Genomic DNA, 16084 nt, shown 5'->3' on the forward strand with positions numbered 1-16084 from the left:
ATCTTTTAAATTCGCCCTTCTATTGTGAGTGATTTTCTTGTGTCCTTTTTAAAGAATACATATGTTACGATTCTGGGGGAAAAAAACTAATTGTCCCTTCTGTTTTCTGTGTTTTCCCCCCTTTCTTTTTGGCTCGTAGTCGCCTGGGATATTTGTTTTTAGAGGGCGCCTTATAGTAGGATAATTACGGTACTGGGCATGCGCAGTGTTCTCAAGCATCATAAGCAGCGCTGAAGGAGGCGAGAAGGAAAACAGTGGCAGCAAGAGGTGGAGAGGAAGAGGGGGCAGAAGTTGGACGCGGCTCCCTTTTGTCGCCGGTTCTCTGTGCTTATAAACAGCCATGGCCCTTCGTCATTTGTGAAATAATCCCTTCTCTCTTCATTTTACGTCTAATAAGTTACTACTCGGGATTTCATCTTGCAAAAGGTGCGTCTACAGAGCTGAATTAGCCAGGCTGCTAGCACTTTGCAACGTTACAGAGAGGCTACTGCTTCCCTTTTACTTAAACATTATTGCTAAGTTTACTGCAATTTAACCTGACTTAGGTTAGGTGTTTGGTATTTATTCACTTGCATTTTAGCTGTTGTGTCATTTAACTGAGCCGGGAATTTAAAGTGTGATCAAATAGTGAAATAACTGTGTATTTACGGAGTCCTGCCACATCAAAGTGTCAGTGTTGTTAAAATGAAGCAGCAGCAGCAAGCTAACAAGGAAAGTGATGAACACTTGCAATGTGAATTGTTGAAACGCGTCGTGGGTGTCAGATTGATTAGAGGCAAAGTTTTGGGATCCCCGTTGAAAAGCTGTGTTAAATGTCACCGTGACCGCGCTGGCTCTCTAACACAAAACGCGTGTCCGATCCACAGCTGTCCGGACCTGTGGGCAAGATGATGGAGGAATCGGTGACCACGTTTGAGACGCATCTGACGGCCGTCATGGACAGCCTGATCCGAGCCTCGGTCTGTGAGATCACCAAACTCTTCCAGGAGACGGTGAACGACTACCTGGTGGAGCTGTCCCTGAACAGGAAGGAGAACGACGCTCTGAAACTGCGGCTGAAGCTCACTGAGGGCAAGCTGCGGACCGAGCGCAAGTACGGGATGGGCTGGGCGGCCAACCGCCGCAGCGCCGGATTGGAGGGGGAGACTGGAGGGAGGCAGAAACGAAAAGTTGACACGGCCCGTAAGTGTTTGGTTGGTTGATGACTCAAAGGTAGCTTTTCCAGAGCAGCCATATCACTTAAATACCACCTTATCAACACATACATGTCCATATAGGAGTGTTGACTAAGAGAAACGCCATTCAGTCGTGGCTTATGTGAAGACACTTGTTTTGTTGGAAACCATCTGGCAAGAGCTGATCTCTCCCTCCCTCCTCCTCCTTTCCTCCTCCGCCTCCTCTTCATGATTGCTCCCTCTGTCCTCCACCTCCCCCTCTCCTCTCTTTCCTCTGCATTCTGTCCCTCCCACTCCTCTGTTCTTTGCTCCCTCCCTCCCTTCCTTGCTCCTTGCCCTCCCCCCACGTCCGTCTGTCTCCCTCCTCCCCTTCCTGCTCCTCTCTCCTTCACGCCCTCTCCTCCTTTCCTCTTCTCCCTGCCCCCACCTCCTCCTGCTCTGCTGGCTCCTTCATCACGTTGCACACACACATCCTCCCCCGCCTCCTTTCCTCACCACTCCATAATTACTCTCCCTCTTCACTTCCACTTCTCTCCGTCTCTCCAATCTCTTCATCCAATCCCCATCTCCCTCTTCCCCTCAAACTCTACTTCTTCCTCTCCTCTCTCATTTCTGTCACGTTTTTCTCTCCTTCCCGCTTACTTGCGTGTCCTTCTACGCCCCCTCTCCTCACTCGTTCATCATGCTCCCTCCTCCCTCCTCTCCTTGCTTATTTTCCTCTCTTCTTCTCCCCAACCTCCGTTCTGCTCCTGTTCCCATATGCCTCTCCAATCCCCCCATCTTCCTCCTCCTCATCTTCCATCTCTCCACCCACTTCTCTCCTTCATCTTTCACTCCTTGCCTTCCAATCATCTCCTCCCACTCATCGTTCTCCCCCTCATATTTCATCTGCTGTCTCCCTATGCCCTCTGTGTCCCCACCTCCTTCTCACCCTGCCTTCTCTACAGGAGGCAAATCGAAAAAGGGCCCGGCAGCAGCCCACCGTAAAGGCTGGCCTGGAGGTGTGTGGGAGGAAGGAGGAGGAGGAGGTGGGGGGGGAGGAGGAAATGGAGGAGCTCTGGGCTTGGTAGCAGGAGCGGGAGGACGAGGGGAGAAGGAGGCAAGAGAGATGTACGTCGTCCAGCTCCCTCGGGATGAAGAGGGAGAGATGGTGGAGGACGAGGAAGGGGAGGGCATCCTCGGCGGTGAGGGGGAGGAGATCGCCAACATCAAAGAGGAGGTGAGGGAGAGAGGCTTTCTCAGAGGAGGAGTAGGAGGAGAAAGTGGCACAGCATCGCTGCGTTGCTCAGCAGCTTCATATAGACTGAGAAGGAATGCAGACAGCAACACAGAGAGACAGTGAGGGTTTGGCTTGTGTTTTTCAGCCACCAAATCACTGCAGATGTGTAGTGGATGAGGGGAAGGCGACTGATATGATATTTAGCTTTCAGAGGAGCCTGTCGAGTGGAGATCTTCACATCTCAAGTTGCTTAAGCTTTAGAGACTGAAATACTTCGGGTGGGGGCGAAAATCTTTTTGCCATTTTCAGCACATGACCAAGTGGCAGGAGAGAGATCCACACTCCTGCAGATTGTGTTGTAAAGCTTGTTGTAAGCCTCTCAAAGTGGTTTATATAGTGGCTTTGAGGAAATAGATAGAGTTTAGAAGTTTGAATTGTCCACTAGTCCTTAGTGTAGTTTTGATAGCTTTATTTCATAAAACTGCAAAGGTCTAAACACGCACAGAGGCCCGCAAAACATTGGTCAAAATTTCTGTTCCCTTGATGAAAAGTGATGAAAAGATGCCCTGACTTCCCAAAGAGATCAAATCCATGATGACACAGACACACACACACAAAAAATGGGCCTCTAAAGCAAAAGTCGTGGCGCCACCACAATGCTTTGATACGTTTGTAAAGAGAGCAACTCGTAAGCCCTTTTTGTAACAGCTAAGAAGCTTTCTGTGCTTTTTGGGGGTGTTTCACTGGTTTTCCTGCAAGAAGGCTTCCAGTTTTAAGTGATTCTTACATGTTCGGCTCTTGCGAAGTCTTTCCGCACGATTCGACTGGTTTAGGTCATGAACTTTTAAGAGGCCATGACGCCATCAGCCTACGCTTCTTGAGCTAGTTGTCATCATTCTGTCATGAAAGCATCTTATTATTATTTTTGTGTCACTGATGGAGTGACAATTGCCTTTTCTCCAAACGTACTGTTGCTCTTTGTGCCTAAAAAGTTCTGCTTTAATTCTGGTTCAATCCTTGGCACTTGTTTCCAAAATGAGTGGCGCTTCCTTAGATTTGAGCCTGCAGACCCGTTCGTCAAGGTTCTTACGTCCTGCATGTTGGTCGCGCGTGTGTGTGCACAACCACTCCAGAGTCAGCTAAATCTTCCTCACGATTGTTTTGCAGCCGAACGGAAGCATTTGCTTTTCCTTGAAAGCTTTGATCAGCTCTCACACTAAGTTTAGTTTTCTTCCGGACCACAGCTGCCCTTTCGTTTAAAATTGTGAAAATGAAAGATTTTGAAAAGCAGTCCTATGAAAAAGGAGAAAGAAGCTTTTCACGGTAACAGAAAATTTGACCGCAGGTGCTCAGACTGTAGGTCGATGAGATATTCCTATGATAGATGTATTTATAGATGTATCACCTTCTTCCTTTGCTCTCTGACTCTCTGTGCTTCTCCGTGCAGTTTGCTCAAACAGAGGGCTATCAGCCTGCCTCTCTGCGGCTAATCAAGGAGGCTTTGAAGATGGATCCGCCCAACCAGAACCTCCACACTGTCTCCAGAGCACACAGTGAAGGTAATGAGCCCAGGACTCACTGACTGAAGGAGGGCAAGTTAGTGAAATGTTCAGGCACAACTAAAATGAAGCAGAAATGACTGCTCGCACAAACTTTCCTATCCTCCCTCTGTGTCTACTCAGCAGACCTGTCAGATCGGCCCCCGACTCTTCATCCCGGGCAGAGAGAAGAGGAAGACTGGGAGGTGGGCTCTGCAGAACCAACAGATGGGGGGATGACCATGGATGAGCTGCGGGGTCTGGAGTCTGCGCTGAGAGCCGAGAGAGGCCGTGAGCAGGCAGCCATTACGGCTTCACAGTGTCACTCAGAGGTGGTGCAAGGGAGCGAGAGCAGCCCGGCCCCGAAGTACATCGGTCTTGATGGAATGGAGCAGGAAGGAGAGCTGGAGCCTCAGCCACCCACTCTGCAGAGAGAGGACCAGATAGTGAAAAGCAGGGTGAAGGACGCGGTCAGGGCTGGAGGGCTTGGAGCAGTGGAGCTGAAGTTAGGCTGGTCGAAGAAGCTGAGAGAGGGCGACACGGCTGCGGTCACGCCTGGAGAGGATGCAGTGGAGCAGGCGGAGTCAGAGCAGCTGCCCCACCTGTCAGCTCCAGGGAGTGTTGGGGAGAGCGGAGGGGAAGAGGAGAGCAGTGGGGATCTGCTCCACTTCTGCCCTCAGTGTGGAGGAGGCTTCACTTCAGAAGCCGAGCTGGAGGAGCACCCCTGCCCACTAGGTGGCGCCCACCTACCGAGCAGCGGAGCAGAGGACAGCGTCTATCCCTGTGCCCACTGCGGCAACACGTTCAGTCACGCCTGGGCTCTGAAGAACCACGAGTGTGCCTGCGCTGCCGAGCGGCCGCACTGCTGCGAGATCTGCGGGAAGCGCTTCACGCACTCGCGGTCGCTGGAGCGCCATCATCTGGTGCACACGGGCGAGAAGCCGCACCGCTGCCCGCAGTGTGGACGCAGCTTCAGTCGCCTTGGCAACTTGGAACGGCACCTGCGGATTCACACGGGCGAACGTCCATACGGGTGCGAAGCGTGTGGGAAACGCTTCAGTCGTGTGGAGTACTTAAAGAGACACCAGCTGATACACAACACTGAAAAGGCAACACTCCAGTGCGCCAGCTGTGGGCGGGGCTTCAGCGACGTGGAGGAGCTGAAGGACCACCAGTGCTTTTAAAGGGCCTCTGATAGAGCCTGAGAGGGCTGGTTAACGCAGGGTTTAGCTGATGAATCCCAGCTGGGGCCTTTCTGTGTTGCTGGCATGTTCTCTCCGGGTGCTCGAATCCTGGCCCCTCAGTTGACCCCAGGAGTGAGTGTGAGCGTGCACGGTTGCTTGTTTCTTTGTTGGTCCTGTGATGGGCTGACGACTAGTCCGGGGTGTACCCTGCCTTCTGCCCATGGCAGCTGGGATGGGCTCCCGTGACCCTGAATTGGAATAAGTGATTATAGAAAATGGATGGATGGATTTTTTATTTTTTTTATTTTGTCAATTGAATAAAGAAGGCATATCAAAAAGTTGACAGGAAGTCAAATGTACATGTTTCTGTAAAGAGGAATCTAAATCATCACTTCAAGCTATTTTAGATGTATGTGCAAAACCTGGACTTTTTATGGTCATGAATACATTGTACATTTTTCATCATTTTTCAAGTATTTTTGTTAAATGGCTTTGCTTTTTGGGAATATAATGGACAGTTTGTTACTCTGTATGTTTGTGTTGTGGTCTCATTGTTGGGAAAAAAAAGGAATAAACACATCAGAACACTTCTCGTTCTCAGCTTTTATTGTAGAATCTCAAGCTTAATGATACAGTAACGATCGGAAAAAGGCTGGATTTTTGTCACATGTTAATCGGGAACATTTGAGTCATTTCCTTTCAAAAGATGAGACAATATTTTCATTAAACACGTAATATTGGAATAAAAGCTTGTGCAGTTCTTTGCGTGTGCGCACGTGTAAGAAAAACAGTTTACCCTTTACACTGCTGAGAAAACAGAGTGACTTTGGTGTTCAGGAACTTTTGCAAGTTATTTTCTAGTTTTTCTAAAGTCATCTCCTCGACATCATAACCTTCTTTATTCACCACGTCAGGTCCACTGTTTGCATTATTTCTTCCCATTACAGCGTATGTGGCAAATTCGTTATCATCAGAGGGTGTAAAGGATGGGCAGCAGTAAGCAGACCACATATACTCGGGTACAGACACCTTGTTGATTTTCTCAAAATAATTAATGGCTCCGGTGATCACATACATCTCTGGTTTGCAGTTTTTATTATATATATCCAACACTTTCCTCTCATATTGCACCCAGGTTTTAGTATTGGAGTCAAAATGCTGTGGAACAGCATTTGTTAAAGTGAAGGTGGCATCTATTTGTTTCTGTGATCCTTGGTGCATTTTAGGGTTGAGATGACCCTTCGTGTAGCCGGAGTTTTTGTAGTCTTCATTATCTGCCTGATTGTTCAATTTTTTTGTAATTTCTTCCATATCCGGTTGGCCGTCTTTGTCCTCCAACTTTTCGGCAATGGGAAAGAGAAACAAATGAGTGCATTTTTATTACAAAGCAGCTGAGCTGAAATGAGTTCACCTCACGTTTCTTAAAGTCAAATTGTAAGAAAAATGAAAAGAGGTTAGTAGACTTCAAAGAATACTTTTCAAAAAAATGTTGACTAAATGTAGATTCCCTTATGTTCATGCATACCTGATTTATTTGCAAAATAACAAATTGGCCATAACAAACCATGATAACAAATATTTACAACATACGAGCAAAAGATGAAAATCACCAGCATATTGTTATTTCTGATTTATCTTCTTTTTTTTTTAATGGTAAGTTGTTGAAACTGGGCAAAATAGTACATTCAAGTTTTCTCACATACCTGCGGTTCATACATCCAATAGTCCAAGCGCCTACCTCTACCAGCGCTGACTTTGTAAGCAGAGTATAGTGGCACATAGTGCTGCTTATTGTAAAGGGTGGCAAAATGGTATTCTCTTTTGTAGAACTGGCATATGGGCACATACTCTTTTCCAGTGATGCCTTCTGGTGGTGTATTCTTGTAGAAGAATTGCTTGCATTTAGAGAAGTTGTTGTCACTGATCTCTCCCATGACCAGGTTACCAAACCCTGATAGAAGAAGCAGCAGAGCTGCAGTGCAGAACTGAAGCATCTCCCTCTGAAAACATAGAACAGACATTATACCTTCACACAGAACAGAATAAGCTGAGTGGAGAGAGGAGAGGAGAGTAGAGATGGCTTTAGAAAGTGAACATATAACTTACCGAGTACTTTTCCAGTCTTAGAAAAATGTCTTCCTTCTTGCTGGATAGTCTACCCAAGTAGAGTTTTCAACTGTATATGTAACCAGTCTCACCGTTCAACAGGGTGCTCTGTTTTAAACACTTGGAGGAAGGGGCGGTGCTTTGCTGATAATTTTGTAAGTGCCACTAGAGCAAAGTGTTTGTGGCTCATCTGTTAAAAAAGTGGGGTAAAAAAACAACAACTGTTTAGCCAGTCATAGAATATCTATTCGCTTAAGTCATTATAAGAATTCATCTTTAATTGTATAGCAGTTATAAAATTGGTGAGAAATGACTAATTATTCATTAATATGTGTTTTAGTATGTAAGTTTTTGTATTTTGTATGACTAATTTGTTCATTTAAAAGCAATATTTCCTGCTGTCCCGATAATATAATGTCTTGCTGGCGCTGTGCGATGCAGGAAGGGGAAGCTCTTGCTTTCACGTTGCCCTGGGTGAACAAACTCTTTAGTGTCTAACTGTCACGATGCTGTTCATATGAAACGGGGTCTTGAGCCGGCTGATTGGTGTTTGAACATAAGATGTGGGCTTATATATTGCATTCAGTATATTTAAACTTAAAGGCAATGGATTTGTTCATTTTCCTTAGACCATCTGCAGAGTTAAGAATAAACTATCTGCCTATTGCACATCAGGAGTAACATTCAAATGACTTTGACTACTATAGTTCTATTCATATTCACCTGATATGGATGTAGTGGGTATAGAAATCTGATGGATGGATGGATGGATATATATTTTCATGTATATTTATGATAATACATGTATTTTGAACATGAATTCTCAACTGGTCGTTGAGACATTAAAAAGTAGTCTACATTAGAGAATTTCCAATTTTATGTCTCTAAATAGTGAATCTTTGACTGAAAACCTTTATTCTTTATTAAGTTGCAATAAGCATAAAAAAAAGAGTCGGCTTCAGGCCTGCTGGTCAGACTTCAGTCTTTCCCACTTAATCTTACTTTATTTGCAAAGCCAACAATCTGGCAAATATAGACCAGTAAGGTTTAATGTAATTATTCGTATAAAGCAGAATAGCAGTATATTGATAGTTTGTGTTTTATGTGTAATGATCCAAATATACACAAAAGAAATTCACAGCTCAATTTATACAGCACACTATAATTTTATTTGCCCTAGGTTTACAAATGGTTGAGGACCAGTCTGAAGGACTAAATGACACACATGTACGTGCACAGAGAACAAATGTTCACTGAGAGACAGGCTGACAAAGTGGCCTTGGGTTGTTTTTGGCACCAACAGGGGTGTGGCTGTTGATATGGCCTGTTGAAAGAGATGGAGCCAATCCATTTTAAAGCAGTACCATACATTCATTGTAGTCCGTTTATAAAATACATCTTCAAGTTCATATCGAACTGTGGTAGAAGTTTTACATATTTAAGATTTTTTATGTCTAGAATTAGTTATTTACTTCAACAGAATTATTTTCTATTGGATTTTTTTGCCTTTCAATCAATAAATTTAGAATCAAAAAGTATCCATTTTTAAAAAAGAAAAAGTACACAGTTAATGGAAATGTCAAAGCCATTTCACCCTAAGACAAGAAAGCATTTTATGCAAAAACTCACTCAGTGAAAATGAGTGTTGAAGATGTCCCGCATCTGTTCATGCAAAATTATAGTATCTATTCATTAAAAAATGAAGGCCGGTGGAGCTGTGGTCTAGTCTCGCTGTAATATGATGATACATTATCATCTTGCATGGGACAGAGTTGCTCTAATCACTTTTGTAAATGCAAAAAATACAGTATATATTCATTAAGAAAATGAGGGCCGGTGGAGCTGTGGTCTAATCTCTTTCCCTAGATACATTATCATCTTGCATGTGATAGAAATGTCTGTGAACTCCGAAGGGAAGACCGGGTGTGGTTGTAAACCGGGGGAGAGTTGTAACACCAGTAATTCTACCAGTAGTTAAGTACTTCTACATTTGCAAATAAAATCATATAACTTACAGTAATTTAAACTGTAGTTGGTTAGGCAGAACATGATGTATTTGTCCCCTGCTAATTTCAAACTGCTATGCAAATACAGTTAGCTAAACAATGGCTGACAGGGTTGGTGTGGGTTACATGTATCTTAAAGGTGTTACAACCACCCCCTTACAGAAAACTAACAATATTTCTTGGGTTTATTCATTTTTAAGTATGCCTGAGCTATGGAAAAGAAAGACTGAGAGAGGTGTGTCTGCTAATGTTTTTTTAAAAAAAGCATCTGATGAGGTTTCAAAGAAGGGCAAGTCAGTGAGATCAGTGGCGAAGGAACATTGCATCTGCCATGTTACGATAACCAGATACTGCAAATCAATGCAGAAGTTGGGAGACCAGGGATCCAGTGATGTTCCCCATGTAGGTTACAGGAGCATCTTTAAACACTCATATTGTTACCAAAGTTTGTTCTTGTAGACTGTTTATACACACACACACACACTCCTGTGAAAACCATAGTGTGTTTGAGCTATGGTCAGCCACAGAGACATACACTGTTCTGGATTGTTCTTTTATTCTAATACAGCTATTTTTTTAAAGCATATTCTATGGTGTGGCCTCTATTTTTGCTTAATTTCTCTAATTGTTACAACTCTTCCCTGCATGTGTTACTATCCACCTCAGTTGTGCGGTAGGTTGTAACAAAGGAACACCATGTATCTGACATTAAAATACAAGGTCCGTGATATTTGTGCAGTGTCTTAAATATTATTTGTAGTAAATAAATGTGGCTATTTTAGATAAAAGTTTGAGAATTATAGTTAAAAAAAATTGGTGAGTTACAGGTCTGAAGCTAAAAGTGTCACAACCAGACCCGGTCTCCCCTATCTTTGAACATTTGCATCACAGCCCATATGTAAATGTTCCCTTGCTACAAGATAATGAAATATCCGATGCTTTTGGATATCAGACAGTAGTCCTGAGTATTCTTATTAATTTACCTAACAATGTCATACAGAGTTTATATTTTTGTAAGATAAATATTTGTCACCATCCATCGGGCTTCGGTGCGTGAATAACTTCCACATTGCTTGCATGAGGACAAGAGGGGAGCTCAGCTAGTCCATGTGGTTGAGTTAGTTAGTGGGACAGCTTGATACCAGTTGTCAAGTGCAAACTCGCATCACCGCCTTCTGGTCCAAGTTCTTTAATGTTGGTGAATGAATTTTTGATAATGGCTGATAACGATACCAGCAAGAAGAAAAGGATAAGCTGGAAGTGGAAGCATACTGTCTGTCTTTGCGTCAAAGTAACAGCTCTGAGCAGCAGACTGGTCACGGGTCACAAGTTTTGCTGTTCCCTTTTAATATGAATAACAATAATGTTATACATATAATCATGTTATTGAGCCTTCTAGAGGTGTCTTCAGCTTGTGCAGTCACACGTGCAGGGAGCAGGGCCGAGCAAGCGGTGCTATTAATAACGCTGCTAAAACAACCACATCTTTCTCGTTAAATCACTTGTCATTAATTCATTCCAAGATGCTGGTGGCATTAGAAAACTTAAAAGAATGAAAGAGAGTGAGTATGTGGGTAGAAATACTGGTTAACTCTCTTCTGAAAAGACTTATCTTGCAAAGGCAGAAAACCAGGCAAGCAGAGCAGAAGTAACTGATAAAAAAAAAAAAAAGTTGCCCAGTGGGGAGGCAGTGCAAATGGTAGGGGGCTGCTCTGGAAGTCTGAAATGATATCAGAAGTAAAACAGGGAAGGCTAACCGGAGAGAGAAAACACGTGAAACAGGCACAGCCATGACACCATTGCTTCTGTATTTGCAAGGGAAGAATAAGAAAGATCTGACTTCATAGCACTTTCTGTATTTCTCAACACTCCGTCCCTTTGGCTTCTTCACTTTATTATGTCCTCTGTCTGTCGGTGGAAAATCCGCAATTCATAGAATTTAATCCATTTTGACGTAAGATGTTAATTTTATTATAGTTATTGTTTATATAAAGGGTTTGACACCATTGTCAGTCTGAAAGCAGCACCTCACACAAAAACAGATTCTTTCATTCGTAATGCTTTAAATTGGATAGTTTGCCCTCTCTTGCCTCAAAGTTCAAACTACAGACATATTACACCACCAAAAAGCAGCATCTGCCCCATTTCAATAGGTAGAGAAACTTTTGTCCACTTCTAGAAAAATCCCTTCGTATATTTCCGTGCACACGCAGTGGCCTGCGTTTCAACTCATGAGCTTTTCCAGGAATCTTGCTATTACGAAAACACTCGAATACACAAAAATTGTAGCTCGTAGATGATTTCCAGGAAAAAAATAAAATAAAAAATAAATAAACTCAAAGCAGACAATTTAATATTTGTTCAAACAGACTTGTTTGGGCAATGTTCTACTCATAGGAATAATTGATTTGAAAATAGATAGATTAGATAGATTAAATAGATTAGAAGAAAAAGAAGCCATTGTGTAGGTAACACTGTAAATGAGCAAGGTAAACCTTTCGATTTGTTGTTGTTCCATTTCACGCTGAAGCTATACAAAGCAAGTATTTACTGATGGGACTGCAATGTCGACATGCACACACATGTAAAAAAGAAAGAAAATTCAGAAGCAATCTCCACTTCCTCTTTTTTTTATTTTTGGCTCATTGAAAATAAATTGTTAACTTGTTACGAGACTATGTTTCAAAGAGAGAATTTGTACATTTCCAAAATATACAGAAATGAACATTTGAAATAATCTCAATGCAGTCACATACTGGATGATCTGAAGGGCTTCAGTGATGAAAGCAGCAGGGAGCTTTGTGAAGCTAAAACCTTTCATTTACGGCAGTTTCCATCAAACAGACTGATGGGCATGGCCAGCCTTTGTGCCAGGATACCCTCCAAGGTCTCTAAAGGCATCCGCCTCACATCATAGCCCCGTGTCGCTGCCCTCGCCTTGACATTAACAGGCACAATCTCCTCTCCGCTGTTGCGGTCATTTCTTCCCACCGCAGCAAACGTGGGGAAAAACAGCCTCTCGGACTCTGGGAGGTCAGACCTGAATAATGGGCAGCAGTACGCAGACCACATGTACTCAGGAACAGACACCCTGTTATTGATCCAGCGCGCCTCAGACTGGTAAGGCATGACCCCTGTGATCAGATACATGGACCCATTGCAGAAGGCCTTGAATTTTCTCAACATCGCATTCTCCAGAATGCTCCAGGGGCCAGAGTTGGAACCAGCCCGCTGCGGAACAATGTTTGTCAGGGTGAACGTGGCTTTTCGGCCCTCGATTGTCTTCTGGTGCATACTGGGATTAAGATGGCCTTTGGTGAAGCTGGAGTTGCTGTAGTCCTGAGTTACCGCCTGGCTTTCCATCACATTCTGGTCAGGAGGTGTGTTGAACTGTCTCATCTCTGGGCTGGCATGGGAAAATGCCAACTGAAAGAAAAAGATGATTAAATGGTACAAAAGAGGCTCTCTTACTGCTTAATAATGCCATATTCTGTGTCAGTACAATCTGTTCCTGTAGAATAGTTGTACTTGTGAAAGTCTTTGCACTTACACTGTGCAAACATGTGTGACCAGACGTGTACCGTCAGGCCAGGGTAAGTATGGACCCTGATGCAGTTATCATTTTCTTATCTGACTGCCAGAATACATTTACAAATATGTAACAAATATGTCTTGAATGTGGAAATAAGGTGTGTACTCTCAGCTTAAGTTTTACAGAATTCACATCCAAATCGGAGGAAGGATTTCTGAATAAATCTGCAATTATATTTGAGCTCTTTTAAAAATATTTCTTCATATTATAATTGAAGAACTTTAAACTGTAAATGTCACCATTAAGCGGTAATAATACCCTAAAATGAGGCGGAGAGTCTGTGCTTTAAGTCAATATAGAAATTTACCTGATTTTGTTTCATCAAATTGCTCAAATTGAATGTGATTGCAGAAGTAACACAGTGACAGTTTTCAGTTAAAAAGAAATTCAAGACTTTAGGGTCAGTTCTTTCTTAATCGCTTTAGAGTGTTTCAGTATTTCTGTGTCATAATTGATTAAACTTTATTTTTTCTCTCATAACTCCGTGCCTTTACACTAAAGCCTTGATGTAAATGCGAATATGCATTGACTGAAGCAGGCACTAACTTGATTTACTCCAATCACTACATGAGGCATATTAAAATTACAACCTCTTTTCCCCACCTGTGGTTCACACATCCAAGGGGTTTTGGGTCGTTTCCCATCTGGAGGACTTAGTAAATACGCAGAAAACAGAGGAGCACGATGCTGACGGTGATACAGGCTGGCAAAGTGGTACTGGTTTTTGTAGCGCTGGCATATGGGCTGGTATCCTGCTGCAGTTATTCCTCTCGGTGGAGTTCTGTTGTAGAAGAATTCCTGGCACTGGGAGAAGTTATGGCTGACCTCTCCAACAACCAGGCAACTAAACCAGGGTATGAGGAGCAACAGAGCTCTGATGGAGCATTGCAGGGAGCTCCTTCGAAACATCCTATGTTACAGATGCAGGTCAGCAGGAGACAAGCCTGAAGCAGGGAGACACAAGCAGACAGAGAATTTTGACAGTTTTCCTCTAAAACAAAGCTGCAGAGGTAAATATCCCTTCTCCTCTAAGTGTGAGCTATCACTGAGTTTTCTTCTTGTATATATAGTGAGAGCAGAAACCTTGTGGGTGACGGCTCAAACAACCCCATCACACCCATTTACCGTCAAACTTCCCCTGCTGTTCATGTCAGCCCGCTTGACAACAACTAAGACCATGTTAAATGCAGCAGGAACTGACTGTGCAGTTTCTTGCTTACTGTCATAGCTGTCGGTGTCATTGTACATGTCCACAGGACCACATTTTCATGGCTGGGAAACAAAAACCAGAAGCAGCCTTTCTCTCCAGTGTGTATGTCCACAGTTGTGTAACATTGTGTCCAGAAAAATGGTATATGATTAGAAACTTAGAGGTGAGTCAAAAACGTGAGAACTGTGCATGGACTGCAAACCCTCCTTTTAACTACTTAAACTGTCTTCAGAAGCTGTTTCATGCCTGCACAGGTGTTTATTGGCAATCAGTTGATAAAAAACAATTGATATAATTCCTCAGTCACACACGTTTGAGTGAGTCAACTGTCTCTGTTTCTCTTTGTTTCTCACTGGTTTCTGTTTAACCATACTCCTTCTGTCATCGAAACTGCCTCTTATTCAAACGCTGCTTCCATTATTTCTCAATCATTAATTTACCACAAGTGTGTGTGGCCCCTTTAATTTGTTGGGTGCTGAATTTGTTTGCAGGAAAGTACTCAGTGACAGGCTTTTTACTGTAAATTGAGGGCTGCGGAAAAAACAGGGGAAGTCGAAGTAATGCGCACTAAAGATAAACTTCACAAGGTACATTTAGGAGCTTGATGTTGATACTGATCTTAAGCTTGTTTCAATATCAGTGCTAAAATCCAAATTAATTTGGAAGCATGTTACTGGTTTATTAAACTGACCAAAATACTTTTGACAATTTCCATCGATCCATCTGTATGCTATTGGTCACTGGACAATATATTCAATTCACTTTATTCATGTAGTGCCAAATCATAACAAATGTCATCTCAAGGCACTCCAATAATATATGGGATTGTAAAGGAACCAAATATCATGCTCTCACCTCCACACTAATGTGTAATTTGTCTGTGTTTCTGTTGGAGTTGTCAAATTCAGACTAAACCTCATCTCTAAGAGTGACCTTATGCTGTCTTGCAGAGAATATGAGGTCACATACAATAAAAGGGACCTCACAGAGGGTCATCTTCATCGAAAAGTGGATGGAAGACTTACCGTGACATCTTTCCTTTCTGTCCCTGAAAAGATAAAGATGAATTGATGTGTTAGCGTAGATTCCCAGTCATCTAGGTCAATGTCCTTTTAGGGTTATTGAATAGAGGGTAACTGGACTTCTTTGACTTCTCAGTCCTTCAGCTTATAAACAGCTTAGAAGGCTGAAACGCTCAACCAGGTAGGTTAGAACTGAAGCAGGCTTTTGGATGAGAGGACAAACATATTCAAGAACCAAGAAAAGATGTTTGGTCATCCTTCTGTTCGAGAATCTTTGGACATAAATCCATGTGGGATTTGTGAATGCTGATCAGTTTTCTTGGGGATGGATATTAAATGGATATTATGTCGTTTTTTTTCCCACAATCTGCTAAAAACATACATGTGTAAGAGCAGTGTCTGAACATTTACTAGAAAAACTCCAGGACAAAAAGGAGGAAACAGTGGATGAGAAGAGCAGTTGGTTGACTGTACATCATGGCCATCTAGTGAAGATCCAGAGGTACGACACTTGGAATTTGGACCTGTAATAATCAAGCCAGAAAAACTAGTCAAACTTTGAGTAAATAGTTTTTTATTTCCAGTCACAAGTGATGAGAGGGAAGGTGTAAATGGCTAAAAATTAAAAAGGCATTTATTCAAATCTTTCTCAGTTCTTTTCAAACTTTCATGCTTATGTTGTGTGTCTTCAGTGGTTGTAAGATGTGTGTGTGTGTGTGTGTGTGTGTGTGTGTGTGTGTGTGTGTGTGTGTTTAAACACATTTCAGTTCATTTGTATCCTACAAACCCAGTAAGAGAAAGCCTCAAGTAGCTGTTCTCATATTCAACTGTCTCTTTCCTGAGGTGTTTGACTTTTATATTAGTTAATGACGATAACATATGACCTGTAACACAAAACTTGTTATCTTTATTGCTTAATTGTCATATAAACAATCTATTAACTAATAAACCAATAGAGTGAATAGTGACAACTTCCAAAACCTTGAAATAAACGTGCTTAGATATCCTTGTTAGGTTAACAAAATAACTGAA

At 42.7% G+C, this 16084-nt stretch overlaps 3 protein-coding genes across 4 annotated transcripts; 1 reads left to right on the forward strand and 2 right to left on the reverse strand.

Moving 5' to 3' along the window:
- Positions 1–241: 241 nt before the first annotated feature.
- Positions 242–5779, forward strand: LOC142397774 (uncharacterized). Of its 2 annotated transcripts, none has more exons than XM_075481467.1 (5): positions 242–426; positions 867–1182; positions 2123–2394; positions 3842–3953; positions 4080–5779. In XM_075481467.1, the coding sequence occupies exons 2-5, from the start codon at positions 888–890 to the stop codon at positions 5114–5116; spliced, it is 1716 nt and encodes a 571-aa protein (XP_075337582.1). In that variant the 5' UTR covers positions 242–426; positions 867–887; the 3' UTR covers positions 5117–5779. The 2 variants fall into 2 exon arrangements, with proteins under 2 accessions (XP_075337582.1, XP_075337581.1); XM_075481466.1 differs by having other exon boundaries at positions 4077–5777.
- Positions 5780–5908: 129 nt separating this feature from the next.
- On the reverse strand, positions 5909–7304 carry LOC142397156 (endonuclease domain-containing 1 protein-like). Its single transcript, XM_075480500.1, has 3 exons — positions 7223–7304; positions 6820–7116; positions 5909–6454 (listed from the first exon to the last, which is right to left on the reverse strand). Exons 2-3 carry the CDS (start codon positions 7108–7110, stop codon positions 5909–5911), a joined length of 837 nt encoding a protein of 278 aa, XP_075336615.1. The 5' UTR covers positions 7111–7116; positions 7223–7304.
- A 4549-nt stretch (positions 7305–11853) lies between these two features.
- On the reverse strand, positions 11854–13839 carry LOC142397778 (endonuclease domain-containing 1 protein-like). The gene is made up of 2 exons (XM_075481474.1): positions 13424–13839; positions 11854–12654 (listed from the first exon to the last, which is right to left on the reverse strand). Exons 1-2 carry the CDS (start codon positions 13727–13729, stop codon positions 12046–12048), a joined length of 915 nt encoding a protein of 304 aa, XP_075337589.1. The 5' UTR covers positions 13730–13839; the 3' UTR covers positions 11854–12045.
- Between the last annotated feature and the right edge of the window lie 2245 nt (positions 13840–16084).

Source organism: Odontesthes bonariensis, chromosome 13 (genome assembly GCF_027942865.1).
Source record: "Odontesthes bonariensis isolate fOdoBon6 chromosome 13, fOdoBon6.hap1, whole genome shotgun sequence".
Taxonomy (NCBI): Eukaryota; Metazoa; Chordata; class Actinopteri; order Atheriniformes; family Atherinopsidae; genus Odontesthes; species Odontesthes bonariensis.